Source organism: Miniopterus schreibersii, assembly GCF_964146895.1.
Source record: "Miniopterus schreibersii genome assembly, chromosome: 2".
NCBI classification, from domain to species: domain Eukaryota; kingdom Metazoa; phylum Chordata; class Mammalia; order Chiroptera; family Miniopteridae; genus Miniopterus; species Miniopterus schreibersii.
The window spans coordinates 141,367,767-141,383,363 of NC_138102.1; the positions used below are offsets into that span (position 1 = coordinate 141,367,767).

General features: G+C 43.1%; 1 protein-coding gene across 2 annotated transcripts in view; it reads right to left on the reverse strand.

Annotated features, from left to right (window-relative positions):
- The window catches only part of ACVR1B (activin A receptor type 1B), a 34,398-nt gene extending 19,052 nt beyond the window's left edge, over positions 1-15,346 (reverse strand). Inside the window, exon 1 of one of the 2 annotated variants that reach the window (XM_081126342.1) lies at positions 15,179-15,346. In XM_081126342.1, coding sequence (XP_080982468.1) covers positions 15,179-15,269 — 91 coding nt within the window. In that variant the 5' untranslated portion in view covers positions 15,270-15,346. The remainder of the gene's footprint in view (positions 1-15,178) is intronic. The other variant, XM_081126343.1, reaches the window with a different exon arrangement.
- Positions 15,347-15,597: the final 251 nt, after the last annotated feature.

A 15,597-nucleotide genomic window follows, 5' to 3' on the forward strand; every position in this document is an offset into this window, starting at 1 on the left:
TATATATATATATATATATATATATATATATACACACACACACACACACACACATAAATTTTTTTATTTTTTCAAATAGGTAATGTATGCAATCATTTCTGGGACTAGTGGGTTTTGCTGGGAGTGTAGTATACATTAAGTGTAGACTATTGATAGGAAATTACTGTAAGTGAATTTGGTGCCTCTAAAAGCTAGTTCAGCAGCCCTGGAGTCTGAAATCCTTTATTTATCCGTCTAACAAGAATAGCACAGACGGCAGCAGTTGGTTCTCCCCAACACTGTCTCCCATGAGCCTAACCTAGCCCTGACCTCTTAGGATGGGCAGGAGCATGGCTTTAGCCACTACGATACTTAGGTTGGGACTCAGTGCTGAATGAAGCACTCGCCCATCAGGGGATTGAGGTGGTAGGGCTCACCCAGGTCCCAGCCTGGACACCGAGTGAGTACTACCTGGATACAGATTGGGAAGGTAGTCAAACTAGGGCCCCTAGAGAAGAGACATGTATGACTAGTCCCATGAAAAAACAGCCTGTTGTAACTCACCCCGTAGGCTGTAAACAGTCTATCTTTGTCTCTTCCTCCAGTACTCTGAAAGGCATCTCTTGGCTTTTCAAATCCAAAGACAGATTCTAAATATCTCAGCATCTGACCCCTCCTTTCTCAGGCTTTCTATAAAGGACACAATCCCTTGCCATCCCCAGCCAAGGAAACAAAGGAGACAGCACTGACAGGTAAACGAGCAGTGTGCATCTTCACTGCATGGCCTGTGGTTATTTTTTTCACAGCATTTGATCAGATCCCTTTCTTCTGGGAGAAATTCCAAAACATGTAGCTACCTGCTGAAAGGCTTGGGTAGTGTTACATTTTAAAGGCAGGAAGTTTAAAGCAGGTACTCTTTAGACTACATTCCAAATCTGGAAGGAATTTTAAAAGTAAATGCCTCCTAAATTTCAATTCCAACCCTTTAGACACAAAACAGACTAAGAAACCTCCTCAATTTTTCCTCCCAAATACCTTTATTTGCTCCCTCTTTTATTCCTCTTGTTAACAAATTTACTTCTGTGACCTTCTGGATACTCAACCCACGTCTCTTTTACTCAGGCTGGAATCCTGACTGTTACTTCAGGAAAGCTGATGCCCCCTCCCCTGTGTGTCAGTGGGGACATTCAAGCACAAAAGGGGTTCCCCATGGAGCACACACCTCTCAATACGTGAGCCAGAATGTCCAGCAAAGAGAACAGCATTGGGTCTATTTTGGGAAGCGAGAAGGGAAAGCGAACAACTCCGAGAGGGCTATTCTGAGCACAGTGGGACACACAGGCCAGACCCACAGCCGCCTTTTGAAAAAAGCTCACTTCAGAGTTGTCAATTAGTAGGAAAGAGAGCCAGGAGTCTGATTCCAGATACTTATTCTCCTTTCATTGGTGCAGGGCCCCTTTCACAGTGATTCATCCTAGAGAACGAACACACCCACATGCGGCTCATTACTTTTGGGAAGTACTTAAACAATCTTGGTGTAAGACAGGAAAGAACAAAAGTGATGAAATCTATGCTAGACTGGACGAAGAATCAGAACTGGGAGCAGGGCCATGTGGGTTTGTGATAAGGAATTGAGCAAGTCCCTGAATCTATCTGGGCCTTGGCCGCCCAACCAAAAAATACTATTTATCTTACAGAAATGGTATAAAGGTTAGTCAAACGTGCACTAAGTGCTATGGGTACCCTGAGAAAGACTCTCTCTTCACCCATCTGTGTATGTCTTTATATTTTACAATGAGTGAGAAGTCTGAAAAAATCCTATTTTTTTTGGTTAATCCTCACCTGAGGATATTTTTTCCATTCCTTTCCAGAGACTGGAAGGGAGGAAGGGAGGAGCAGAGAGAGAGAGAGGGAGAGGGAGAGAGAGAGAGAGACAGAGAGACAGAAACACTGATGTGAGAGAGACACGTCAACTGGTTGCCTCCTGCACTCTCCCGGACCAAGGGTGGGGTGGGGGGGCCAGTGGAACAAACCTGCAACTGAGGTACGTGCCCTTGACTAGGAATTGAACCTGCGGCCCTTGGGTGCACAGGCTGACACTCTAAGCACTAAGCACACCGGTCAGGGCTGAAAAAGATCTATTTTTAAGATAACCATCACTACTGCCCACACCCCTGAAAAGGTTTCAGTTACCATCACTGGAGCCATGGCAGGGTATCATGGCAGGAAACAGGTCAGAAGGACCTAATGCTCAAATACCAGCTCTAATATTAATCACATGACCTTGAGCAACTTAGGAACCTTCATGCAACTGTAAAATGGAACTGTTAATAATTATGTCACAGGACTACATAAGAATTAAATGAAATAAAGTACGTAGCAAATAGATGCTCAATAAATTTTAATCCCTACTCTCAATGTAAAACTCAAACACACACACTTAACATGTGTCTCTTCATCCACTAATTAATTAGCAAGTGGCGAGTCACAGCAAGACCACAGCAAGAAACTGCTGTTGGAGCCTCAGCTCTGCCAGTAACTGAGTCGCGTGGCATTGGGCAAGTCATTTAGCTTTCCTGAACCTCATTTCCTCATGATTAACCAGAAAGAAAGGACTGAACCAGATGACCTCTAAAATCCTCCAGCTGAAATCTGAATCTAGTTTATTTCTAAATTCACAGTGTTTGCCTCACTGGTCCACCACTGGGAAGTTCAGCTTTAAATTTTATATACTTTACCCTGAACTTTAAAGACAGATATTATGGTTAGTCTTCTGTAAATATTCATTTTTCACTGCAACAAAATAAGTGATAATAAAATTATACAAACATCTGAATTTACTACAAATCTGCTAGTACACTAAATCACTTACCTAATTTCAATGTCTTTGAAAAGCTAAATCTGGATTAATGATAACAGCCTTTATAAGGTTTCCTATTGACTCATTAAGTTAAATCAGTCTACATCCGTGTATATAAACACCACATACCTAACAGTTACGTAGCTGAAATAACACAATTAGGAAAACCAATCACAGAGGAGTAACAAAATCATTCTATACACAAACAAGTTAAAAAGTGGTCAGAATGAAATTCCCACTAGCACAGCATTCTGTTATTAACAAGGTAGTAAAACCTGAACTAAAGACAAAGCCGCTTTGGCAAGATTTGAACATGGTTCCAAAGTATGATTAGAAGGTGGTCTGTGGTAGGAAGTAAATGCAAATTTGATTCGTGACAGAGGCAGTGTTTTGAGTAAGGCTGACAAGTCCCAACTTGGGCAGACTCAGTCTAGCTGCATGTTGTGGAGGCACTAACACAGCCAGGTCCCAGCAAGACAACCTCACCACAGACGGACACTGGTTGGGAACCCTTTCTTACCCACTGGCAGACACTGGGAGGATACTCAGTGAGGCTGTGGCTCACTGGGAATTCCTAAGAACCACCATACAGGGCTAGACTCATACCACTCAGCCCAATATTAGGCCTGAGACCACATTGCCAGGAGACAAGGTGTGGGAGAGCACAGGGTGGTGGCATCAACCTCAAAAGGTGAGAGGCATACCGCAAAACATGCATAGTGTTTATGAGTTTTAGCTTTTATTAAGTGCTCCTTGGAGATACAAGTTTCATCAATTTAGTTCTTATGTGAAGCACTATCCTATTTAAGCACACTAAACTTGCCACTTCAAACTTCACCAGGCAACCTCCTAGTTCTAGAGATCCAAGATTTGGTGCCCAAATCAGCCTGTGCTGCCCTTACTCTTCATGATTTTACAAGTTGATCATAAACTCCTTCTCAGCCCTCATCCTTCCAGAGGACAGCATCCATCAGACACAGACGAAACTGATAAGAATAGCCTACTACAACCCACGATCTTTTAAATTATTCTTCCCTGGGCCTTATGCAAACCCCTACAGCTGTCCTTAGGATAGAACAAAGACCACAACTCTACACAACTCCGTGATCCTGAACAGCCAAAGTGATCTTGAAAAGAAACAAAAACAAAGTTGGAGGACTCACACTTCCTGGTTTCAAAACTTACCACAGGCATAAGTATAGGCATATAAATCAATGGCACAGACTTGAAAGTCCAAAAACAAACCTATACATCTACAATCAACTGATTTTTGAGAAGAATGTCTAGAACCTTCAAGGGAGGAAGACTAGTCTTCAACAAATGGTGCTGGACAACTGGATATCTACATGCAAAAGAATAAAATCAAACCCTTACATTCCACCACATACAAAAACTAACTCAAAATTAATCAAAAATCTATATATAAGAGCTAAAACTTATATTCTAAAACTTTAAAAAACACACAACAGGGATAAATTTCATGATCTTGAATTTGGTAATTGTCTCTTAGATATCACACCAAAAGCACAAGCAAAAAAACAAGAACAGATACACTGGCCTTTATCAAAATTAAAAACTTTTGTGTGCCAAAGGAGAATACTAAGAGGATGAAAAGAACCTACAGAATAAGAAAACATTTGCAAATCATATATCTAATAATGGTCTAGTATACAGACTATATAAAGAACTCTTACAACTCAACAACAAAAAAACAAAAAATGGGCAAAGGATCTGAATAGGCATTTCTCCAAAGAAAATATACAAATAGCACATGAAAAGATCGTTCAACATGATCTCAAATGCAAATGAATTTCAAATTCACATGCAAATAAAAACAACAATTAGATACCACTTCACAGCCACTAGGAAGGCCGTGAGAAAATGAAAAAAAAAAAAGCAAGTGTTGGTGAATACTCAAGCATTGCTGTGGAAAACCATTCGATGGTTTCTCAATAAGTTAAACATTGAACTGCCATATAACCCAGTAATTCTACTCCTATGGATAGTATATCCAAAAGATTAAAAACAAGTGTTCACACAAAAACTTGTATGTGAATGTTCATAACAGCACTATTCACAATAATCAAAAGGTGGAAACAACCCAAATGTCCATCAAATAATGAATGGGTGAACAAAATGTGGTATATTCATACAATGGAGTATTATTCAGCCATAAAAAGTGAATAAATTACTTATATACTACAAGAGGGATAAACTTAAGTACAAAACATTATGTTAAGTGAAAATAGCAGCACATTGTATGATTCCATTTACATTAAATATCCAGAAAGAAAGCAAATTAGTGGTTGTGAAGGGGGGTGGAGGGAGGGGAGTGACTGCTTAACTGGGCTTCTGGGTTTCCTTTGGGTTAAGAAAAAAGTTCTAGAACTAGAGAGTCTGCTGGTTTGCACAACATTATGAAGGTACTTAATGCCACTGAACTGTACACTTTAAGATGGTAAAAAACAGTAAATTTTCTGTTATATGCATTTTACCAGAACTTTTAATATACCATAAATCTTTGTAAAAAGGTATTATAATATAATCTCAGTTCTAAAACAAAAACATCAAAAACCTAACACATGCATGAAAAACTGGAGATACAGTGTTCTTCAGACTGTGTTCTTCCTCAACCCCTAGGCTGGCAGAGATGTTCCAGAACCTCTGAACTCCACGATGAGGGAGCCAGTGTCCTTCTCTGCACCACTTCCTCACTGGCATCCAGCACAGCACCTAGCAAACAGCACTGCGCTTAATAAATCTCATTCAGTAAGTCTCAGCCTAACTGGAGAGGGAAAGGGGCTCTGGAAGACTGGCTCAGCTTTTATCTGCTTTATATATGTTTCTAGACCAATGTGTTTATGAAAATCCTGAATTAAAAAAAAGAGCTGTCGCCCTGGCCGGTGTGGCTCAGTTGACACAACAAGGTGGCAGGTTCGATTCCCCGTCAGGGCACATACCCAGGTTGTGTGCTCAATCCCGCCAGGACAAGTGCAGGAGGCAACTGATCGATGTTTCTCTCTCACATCGGTCTCTCTCTCTCTCAAATCAGTAAAAAAAATTTTTAATGTTATTTTTTTAAAAAAAGGAGGTATCTGGCATTAAACTGTCACAAAATAGAGGTAATGTTTGGTTCTCCTGGGAAAGGAAAGTATAGGGGGGCAGTAACGGGACACTGACACTGTAACAGCAGCCAAAGTTCTAACTAACCAAAGTAGAAATATCTTGCAGCATTACAGTAAAGCAATCAGATGTTATTGGTAAAAAAGACCCAAGTTACACCTTTATCTTTCACAATCCTCAAAATTAGATTGTAAAAATACATTAATACAAAACAAAACCTCTCAAGTTTCCAAGAGCCATAATAAAGTCAAATTTCACATGTGTAGTTGGTGGTACCTAAAAAAAAAACACAAAAAAATGTACTTTTAAAAGCTCTTATTAAAAAAATGTAACTGACTTAATAAAGGAAGCTATTTGTATGAGAAGGGAAAAAACCGACAGATTTAACAATAAGACACTGGATGAGTTTGGTATTTAATTCCAATCTGGGAAAAGGTCTCGGAGTGGAGTTTGCATGAGAGAAAGGTGTTTGAAAAGCCAGCTTCACACTATATCTATTCTACAAACTGCCTTTCTGACATTCTACTTGGAGAGCTGTTTAAACAAGTTCACCCCTAAGCCTCAGGTCTAGAGAATGAAAGCTTTGTTCTCACTCAAAAGAGATGTTTGATGTTTATGCAAAAAGACCTGTCAATGCAACTTAATTTATGGCTGACTGTAAATACCTGAACATCCAGCAAGGGCCCACCTGCTGTCCAGAAGAATGCCAAACTTGACTGAGTGGCATCATTATGAAGGACAATGTCCAGTGTTCCTAAGACCTAAGTGTACAGACTCAGCCACCATATTTAAGCTATCTAGACTATCTACTAGTAACTTGGTATTCCTCCTTTACTAACAGTTTACAATGAACATGCAAAAACACTGTTTCCTTTCTTCATTGTATATAAACAGACATTTGTGGCTCATTAGGACGGGAGGATATTTATCGGTGATATTTTGTATTTGCTTCCTGACCTATTTACTATACTATGGACGAGTAAAGAGGGGACAGTGCACAACAGTTCTGAGTGAGAAGAGGGCTAAGAATGGTTGTTTCAGGCAATAAAGGAAAAAAAAAATTCAACCACGGCTGAGAATAAAACTAATGAGGTTGAGATTAAGTTAATTTGTCTGGAATAAAATGGCAGGTGGTAGAGTAAACCGAGATGAAAGAGGTGAGGTAGGAAGAAAGATTATGACATTCCAAGTAACTCACAAATGTCTGTAGTATTTTTGAGTAACTGGGATAAAAACTATATATACAGAAGATGATAAAATTACAGCAGGACAGAATTGGAATTATTTACCTAGCATTTTGCCAAGAGGACAGAAATGAAGGAATTAAAGAAGCTTATTAAGTACTTAAAATATGCAAGGCTCTGTGACAGGACAAAGCCATATAAAGAAGAATAAGCCAGGTCCTAGCATCAATTTTTAGGGGACAGAGAGGGAGAATGGGAGGAACAGACAACTAAAAACCAGTGTGAACTTCTATGCTACCAATAAGGACCAAAGAGAAAAGCTGAGAGGATGGACTCACTGACTGGGGGAAGACAGGAGGCCAAAGAAGGCCCCACACTGGAGGATGCAGGATTTGGCTAGGAAGAGGCGGCCAAGGCCAAGAAAAGCACAAGACATGTTAGGTCATAGTGAATGGACAGATGCAACAATATCAAGGTTCCAGGCACAGATGGGGCAGTAAGAGAGACTAGGCCAGATTGGACGGACTGTGATGCCAGGCCAAGGGGTCTGGCATTGATCCTGGAGGCCACATAAAAGTGGTGGAACCACCAGATGCAGAAGGTGTATTTTCCAAAGTTAAATCCAGCACTAGGATGGAGGAAAAGTGGGAGACTGGAGGCAGAGACAGGTTAATCACTTGAGTACGCATCATAGTATATAGTAGAGCACAGTATTTAGAGCACATGTTTTGGAGTCAGAAGACAGACCTCAGCCCACTGCCTACCCTCTCTATGACCCAGCTGTTTCCTAGGTAAAATGGGGACAAGAGTGTCTCAGCTCAACACTTGAGTATACAGTAAACATTCAGTCAATCAGAAGCTTTTATTACTCCTGTCATCCAGTCAATAAGGGTATGAACTCTTCATAGTTTTGTGGTTGTTCCAACAAGCAGACGAAAAGTCAATTTGTGTATAAACTTCTAAAGGGCAAGGACAGACTCTTTCCTCAGTATCCCTCTCATTCAGCTTGGTCCTGGATATTAGAAATGAACACTATTGAATTTGATTCAATCTTACCTACTACAAGTGTAGAATGTAATATACAAACATACACCAAGATAATAAGTAAGATTTGGGGCAAGATGGCTTCACCACAAATACTTAAAAATAATACAATATTTAATAAATAATACAAGAATAAATTGTGTTCCTCGTACTCACAACTGTAAATCTATTTTCGCCCCACCATGTCTGTGTGTGTATGCTTCAATTCAGATTCCTCAACTTAAACATCAAAATCGTCTAAAAAAAACTATATCCAAAGCATCCAAAATTTCCTCTCTCCTCCAAATACTCACAAATATCTAGGAAAATGTAACAGACAGTAGGTAAACGTCATATTTGGTCAAAGTACTTTTCACACTCAAGGTCTAGCAATGGGATGCGTGGGGTACCGGGTCTCAAGTACCCTCAAGCCTACCTTGGGATATTTCTCGTTCCCCTCCTGCTTTCCTTCTCCACACATCACCACGTGACTCACCACATACACATTTTCTAAAACAGCACCTATTTACTATCTCAGTTTCTGTAGGTCAGAAGTCCAGGCACAGCATGATGGTGTCAGCCAGGGACGCTTTCTCACCTAGGGTTGGGACCTCTTTCAGGTTCACTGGTTGTTGGCAAACCCCAGGGTCTTGTGAACCAAAGGCTGAGGTCCCCATTTCCCTCTCACTCTCAGCTCCTAGGGCCTACAGTTCCTGGCCCCGTGGCCCTGTGGGCAGTTCACACACAGATGTCTACTTTCTTTCAAGCCAGCTAAGTATCTCTGCTTTCCTCTTCTGCAATCAGCTGAGAAAACTCCCTTCTTTCAAAGAGCTAGCTTGATTATGTTCTGTCTACCATAACAGTTTCCTTATCCAAAGATCAACTGATTTGGGACCTTAATTACATCTACAAAACCCCTTCACAGTAGCACCTACATTCATGTTTGACTGAATAACTGGAAGAGGTGTGTTCCAAAGGGAATCTTGGGGTAAAGGGTGGGCTGTAGTTGGCAGAATCACCTTGTATTTAATTTATTTATTGCCTATCCCACCTGCCTGAAGATAAGCTTCATGAAGAAAGGCATTTTTGTCTCCTTTTGTTTACTGTAAACAGTGTCTGGAATATGGTAGATGCTCAACAAACACCTATTAAAGGAATCTTTAGATTACCACAGTTCTCTCTCTCTCTCTCCCTTTCTCTACATATACATATGTTTGGTTTATTTACAGGCTGAAAATAGGACTTCTAACTATATATATTAAAATTCTGGTTCAGTGAAACCATTTAGGAGCCCTTGGGATTCCGTATGACATAATTTTCTCTCAGTCACAATTATTTGAACAGTTAACAAAATACAACTGATCCTCAGCATTCAGATTCTGTATTTGTGAATCTGCCTACTTGCTAAAATTTACTTGTAACCCCAAACTCAACCTCTTGGTCCTCTCACGGTCATCTGTAGACACGTGCCAAGTGGTGAGAAATCTGAGCATGTGCACATATTTGAACACCCAATGCACATGTTCCAGCTGAGGGGGAAGAAGGTACAGCTCTGCCTTCTTGTTTTTGCTCTTACACTGTAAGTATGTGTCCTTTTCATGGTCTATTTAGTGCCATGCTTTTTGCCTTTGTGTGTTCTTGTTGGTGATTTCAGTTTAAAATGTTCCCCAAGAGTAGTGCTGAAAGGTTAAGAACAGTGATGTGCCTTACAGAGAAAATATGTATGTTAGACAAGCTCTGTTCAAGAATGCGTTATAGTGCTACTGGCCTTGAGTTCAATGTTAAATCATCAACAATACATGTTAGGCCTGGCTGGCATGGCTCAGTGGTTGAGCATCAACCTATGAACCAGGAGGTCACAGTTCGGTTCGATTCCTGGTCAGGGCACAAGACCAGGTTGCAGGCTCAATCCCCAGTAGGGGGTGTGCAGTAGGCAGCCAATTGATGATTCTTTCTCATCACTGATGTTTCTATCTCTCTCTTCTTCTCCCTCCCTCTCTTCTGAAATCAATAAAAACATATTTTAAAAAATACAAAAAAACAATACATGCTAAGCAAAGTATCTTTAAATAGAAATATACAGAGGGCAAGGTTATATACTGATCAGTTGATGAAATGTGACCAGTAGCTCAAAAGAACCTAACCCTGTATTTCCCCTGGGAGCAATGGTTCAGTATTCGCTAATTCAGCGTTCCAATTGACTTTATAGACCATTGCTACCACAAATAATGAGATGACTGTAATCGCCCCATTTTACAGATGAAAGAGTAGAGTTGAGAGCAATGTGAAAGGGTCACTCCCGGCACACTCTAGCACAGCATTCTGGTTTATCTTGTTCATAGCACTCAGGACTGATTATTGTGTTTACTTCTTTACTTTCAGTCTAAGCCACTGCAACTATAATTTCCATGACAATTAGGGATGTCCCATCTCGTCCTCTGTTACTGCCCCATGCCAAGAACCACTCCAGGCACATACCCAACTGAATGAATAAAGACTTATCTTGTATATAATTGTGTAAATATCAGGAGTGATTGATACTACAAAGAGAAAGGCAGTTACTTTTATTATGTTAAATTCAACATATTTAGCATGTGCAGGCTTAAGACTAAGTGGAGAGAGAAGAAAACCAAAAAGAACCCAAGCTGCCTGAAGTAGCACCTTCTGAAACCCAGGAAGCAGGTGAGATCACCTGGGACAGAAACTTCACAACTAAATTCTGGCTACTCTACAGAATAAGGGACAGAAAGATACACTCGGCAATAGTAGTTTTGCATGGTGCTACATTTATCCATGATGGAGAAGCCAGCAGGTAGAGAGAACAGACAAGGGCCGAGATGGTGCCTCTGGAGCCCAGGCTCAGGTTAAGCCATGTGTGAGAGAGTGAAGTGAGCAAAAACCAAGAGCAGGTATTCAAACCTGGCCAGGAGGCAGTGCCTGCAGAGTGGGAGCATGCAAGTTAGACTGTGGGGCACTGTCAGGTCTGAGCAGCTGATTCCTTAAAAGGTTTCAGCAACCCCAGTCTAGGCGGAACTGATGGGCTACGGATGCCTGCAGCACTTCCAGCAGCAGCGGGGTTGGTGAGAAAGAGGACTCTAGGATTTTCATTGTATAAATACAGAGAGGAAAATGATATAAGACCCCCTTACATCAACCCCTACTGTAACAGACAAATAACACAAGAATTCAAGACAAAGAGGCGGGATTCCAGAATTAATGTTCACTGCTGCTCTGAGCAAAAACTGAACAGTAAACAATAAGGATTTCAAAATTAAAACAAAAGAGCCACTTCAGTATTCTAATTTAACCTTCAAAAATAAAGATCTAAAGCGCCATGAACTGAGAATTCCATTCCACCTCAGCACACTGTACTCCTGAGTTATTATGAGAACAGACTGCAACGCAATTCAACTCATGTTCCAAAATGCAACAAGCAGCTTCAACAGGACATGCTGAAAGCAGCACGTCTCCTCTCCTCGTCTTCTGATTCATATTTTGGTAGCAAGGTTACAATTAGCTCACCAGTGGAGAATAAACCTATTTATAACACAGCAGTCCACCTGAAAGACACAATCAACTAAAAAGGTTTCTGGAGGAAAATGAAGTGCTGCTTCTGCCTGTACTGATTGCAGGTTCCCAAGGTCCTTTCAGATGAAGTCTAACCTTCCTGTGTTCACAGGCACCATCCTGGCCACCTCTCAGCCTCCATGTTCTTATGTAACATTTACATAGTGCCATAAACATACCCAGAGTTGCGTAAGAATTAAAACGTTGCCAAACCAATAAAGCCTAAAGCAGGTCACTCCCTCCAGACTGTCTGATTATCACAGGTATGCTGCCGGGTCTACGCTGTAAGAGCCTGTCAAAAGACAGAAATTAACTTGAGGAAACCTGACATGTCTACAAAAATGCACAAAGAAAAAATTAACCACACTGTGATATGTGCTGCTCCATAAGATAAAAAGTAACCCAACTTTGCTTGTTCCCTGAAGTCAGAAACTGTGTCTAAAAATACCTCCCAGCCAACTGGCTATCAGTAAGTCAGTCTCACAAATGTCCCAATAAGAGTGACAGAGATCGTTTCCTTACTTTACAGAGGGAAAACTGAGGCAGTCACAGTTAGGTTAAGTGACTTGTTCAAGGACAACCTGTAAGGCAACGGAGTTCCGGGGCTGAAAACCAGCCTCCTTCCTCCATCTGGCTCTAACCTTTAACCACAGTAGCCATTTTATTGTTTCAACCACATCTGTTCCAGGATCTCATTTAACAAAACTAATCAGAGATTCCCCTCCTCTACAAGAGTTCACTTTCCTGCACTGCAAAACCATGTCCACTGAACAAAATTACAAGAATTGGCCTGAAATAAAATTTTCAGTCTTTTCAAAGAAATTCAGAATGTTCCTAACGGAACCTCAAATGCCCCCTTGTTGCTTTTGTCTTAAGAAATGAATGTCTTCTGCTACTAACTAATGTAATTTTACATTTTTAAATACTAATGTGAAAACTCCAAAGCTAGGCCTTAAAACATAGTACACCTGTCAAATGGATGCTGTTTATAACCTGGAAATCATTCTGCTTATCACTGGCCTTTTACTAAGTTGACGTTAACTCACTAGTTAATAGAAACACTTATCCCTTGCTGCCCTCATGTCATGTCCAAGTACCAGGCATCAGGACTGCCTGGCTCTGCAGCTCTTCCAGCCCACCTAGGGAAGCACAACAGAGGAAGTGCAGGGAGGAAAGCAATCAACTTCTTGTTATCATCAGCCTCTATTTTCCCAGAATTGACGTTTTACTTTAAGCCTTTTGCAACAGTGGTCTCTGTAGCATGCACTATTGGCAACTAGCTGTGTCCCGGAAAAAACTGTAGTGTCTGGCCAAGAAGTTTAAACGCCTTCGAGAATGTTTGCTGGACACACAACCTAATTTCCAATTTACCAAAAAAAGAAACTAATTCCCTATTATGACCACCCATCTCACCCCAACAAACATCCATTTTAGGAAGGTTACAAAAAAAAAAAAGAAATGAATTCTGCCCTATTCAGAACCAGTTGGATTATCAATTAAACATTCTTAGCTAAGCTCACAACAAGAAAAGCTCCACAGACACTACACCAAGTTAACAGGGAAACGGCTGTTAAAAATCTTGCATACAGTAGAAACAGGATAAAAATTGCTATGGAAGAAATTTAAAGATTTATTCATACACATATCAAATGACAAACCTGCAGGCCAAGTCTCCCTATTTACTACCCCAGTAGAGAAATAACATTATGTTACACTTTCCAAAAACATGGCCCACAATAAGGCCCAGCAAACATTATTCCCAAAAAGCATGATCTTACCACAAATGTCAGGCTGTGTTCATACACCTTCACTGTGTTGATCAGAACCATGGTATATTACCGTACACAGCACAGTGAGACCCAGGAACACACACGAGGTGCTTAACACAAGTATTAGCCAGTGAACAAAGACCCCACTGCACAGGCTACACCACTGGGAACGAATATCAAAGCTGGAGATAATGAACTTGTTTTTGAGACTCCAAAGTGGGAAGATGTCTTTTCTTGATTGTCTGGTTTATTAAAGGAGCCTGAACCCACCTGAGAATCATTATTTTTAGTGGAGAGGAGAGCCACAGAACACACATTTGATCTCCCATTGCTGGAAGGCCAGGGGCTGCTGAGAAGTCAAAGCAGCAGGCTTTGTACATCAGAGCATATACAATCCTCACAGTCTCCCCCAGGTCCATCTGTGGGTCAATAATCACTTCAATATAACTGCCAAATATAACCTTCATCTGCTACCCCAATGCCAAAACACAGTAAAGAGAACTCTCTTAAATTAAATATTTTAGGGTTTCATCTGCTCTTCTCAGCCCCACAAAGCCTCATAACACACCCAGTTAAGGGTGCCACAGAAAGATACCCACCTCTATAGTGGGAAGAGTGGAGGTGGTAGGGGGAGCAAAAGGCTGTGAGGGTTGGAAGATGAGGGGGGTGTGAGGGTGGGGGAGTGAGTGGGGGGAGGGGCAGGTAAGAGGGGTGGTGCGGGAAGGTAAATAAGTACTGACGAAGGACCAAGGAGCCGGTCCAGCGGTGGGATCTTTAAATAATCTTGGGGGTTGCAGGCGGGTTCTAGGATTTCACCTGAAAGGCATCCACATAGTGAGCAACTGAATGGGCCCCCTGGGGTGAGGTGAGGGGGAGCGAGATGGAAAGCAAATACACCTAGATGAAGATTAACCATTCTGGAACTAGGTTTCCTAGGGTTAGAGAGATTCCAAAGGCAAACTCCAAAACGGTTGAGGGGCCTGTTCCTCCCACTTCCTCCAAAGAGCTTCCAGAGGGCATGTGTATTGGAGGTGGGGGGTTTGCCCCACTGAACTCAAAGGACTGCGTGAAGGGAAAATGTGACTCCCTTCCCAGAACATGAGGGAGGATAGAGAGGGAGGCGAAGAGATGCCCCAAGTGCAGGATCTGAAGGAAAGGTTAGAGACCCCTTCCCCTACCATCTGAGATGCGCAAGGTCTCTCAGCATCGGGATACCTCGGAAAGCAAAGACCCTACAGCCCTAGCCCCACAATCTTGGCGGGAGAAAAGGCATCCCCCAGGAGCATCTGCAGGGAGAGAATGAACACCCCCGCCCCTAGACAAGCAGAGGGGCAAAAACATGATCTCCACATTTTTGGAAAGAAGCCCGCGCTCCCCTCTATGAAATATGGGGGTGCAGGGAGCGCAACCCGTGAGAGCTCCCCGAATCTAGCTCCGCCTGGAAGAGGGCTTGAGTCCCAAGGGGCCCGGCGTGAGCTCGGTCGCGGCTGGGCGGCCGAGCCTAGGGGGTCAGAAGAAGCCACTGGGGGTCACCCCGACTCCTCCGCGCCCCCCGCCCGGCCATATTGTGCGCGTGGGGAAGGGGCGCGCTGTAGCCCAGGAGCCGCGGCGCGAGGCCTCGCCCTCGCCCAGCCCTCTCCATCCCGGCCCCCGCCCCCCGCCCCGGGACTCACCCTGGATTCCCCGGGGCCCGGACCCGCTGCTGCCGGCGAGCAGGAGGACGACAAGGGGGAAGAAGGAGGAGGCTCCGGCCGACTCCGCCATAGTAACCGCCGCCACCGCCGCCGCCGCCGCCGCCGCCGCAGCCCAGCAGCGCCCAGCGCGCGCGCGCGCGCCCCCGGCGCCTCCCCTCCTCCCGCGGCCCCGCTCCCGCCTCCCGCTCCTCCGCCCGGCGCCGGCACGTGCGCTCCCGGCGGAGCCGGCGCCGCGGCCGCCGCGCGCGCCCCCGAAGGGCGGGGCCGGGTGCGCGCGGGCGCCCGCCTTAAAGGGGAGTGTCCCTGTTAAAAGGGTGGGAGGGGTGCACCCCTCGGCCCCCCTAGCCGGTGGGTTAGATTGCGGCTCGGTGGACGCGGAGAGGAACGCGCAGCTTCCT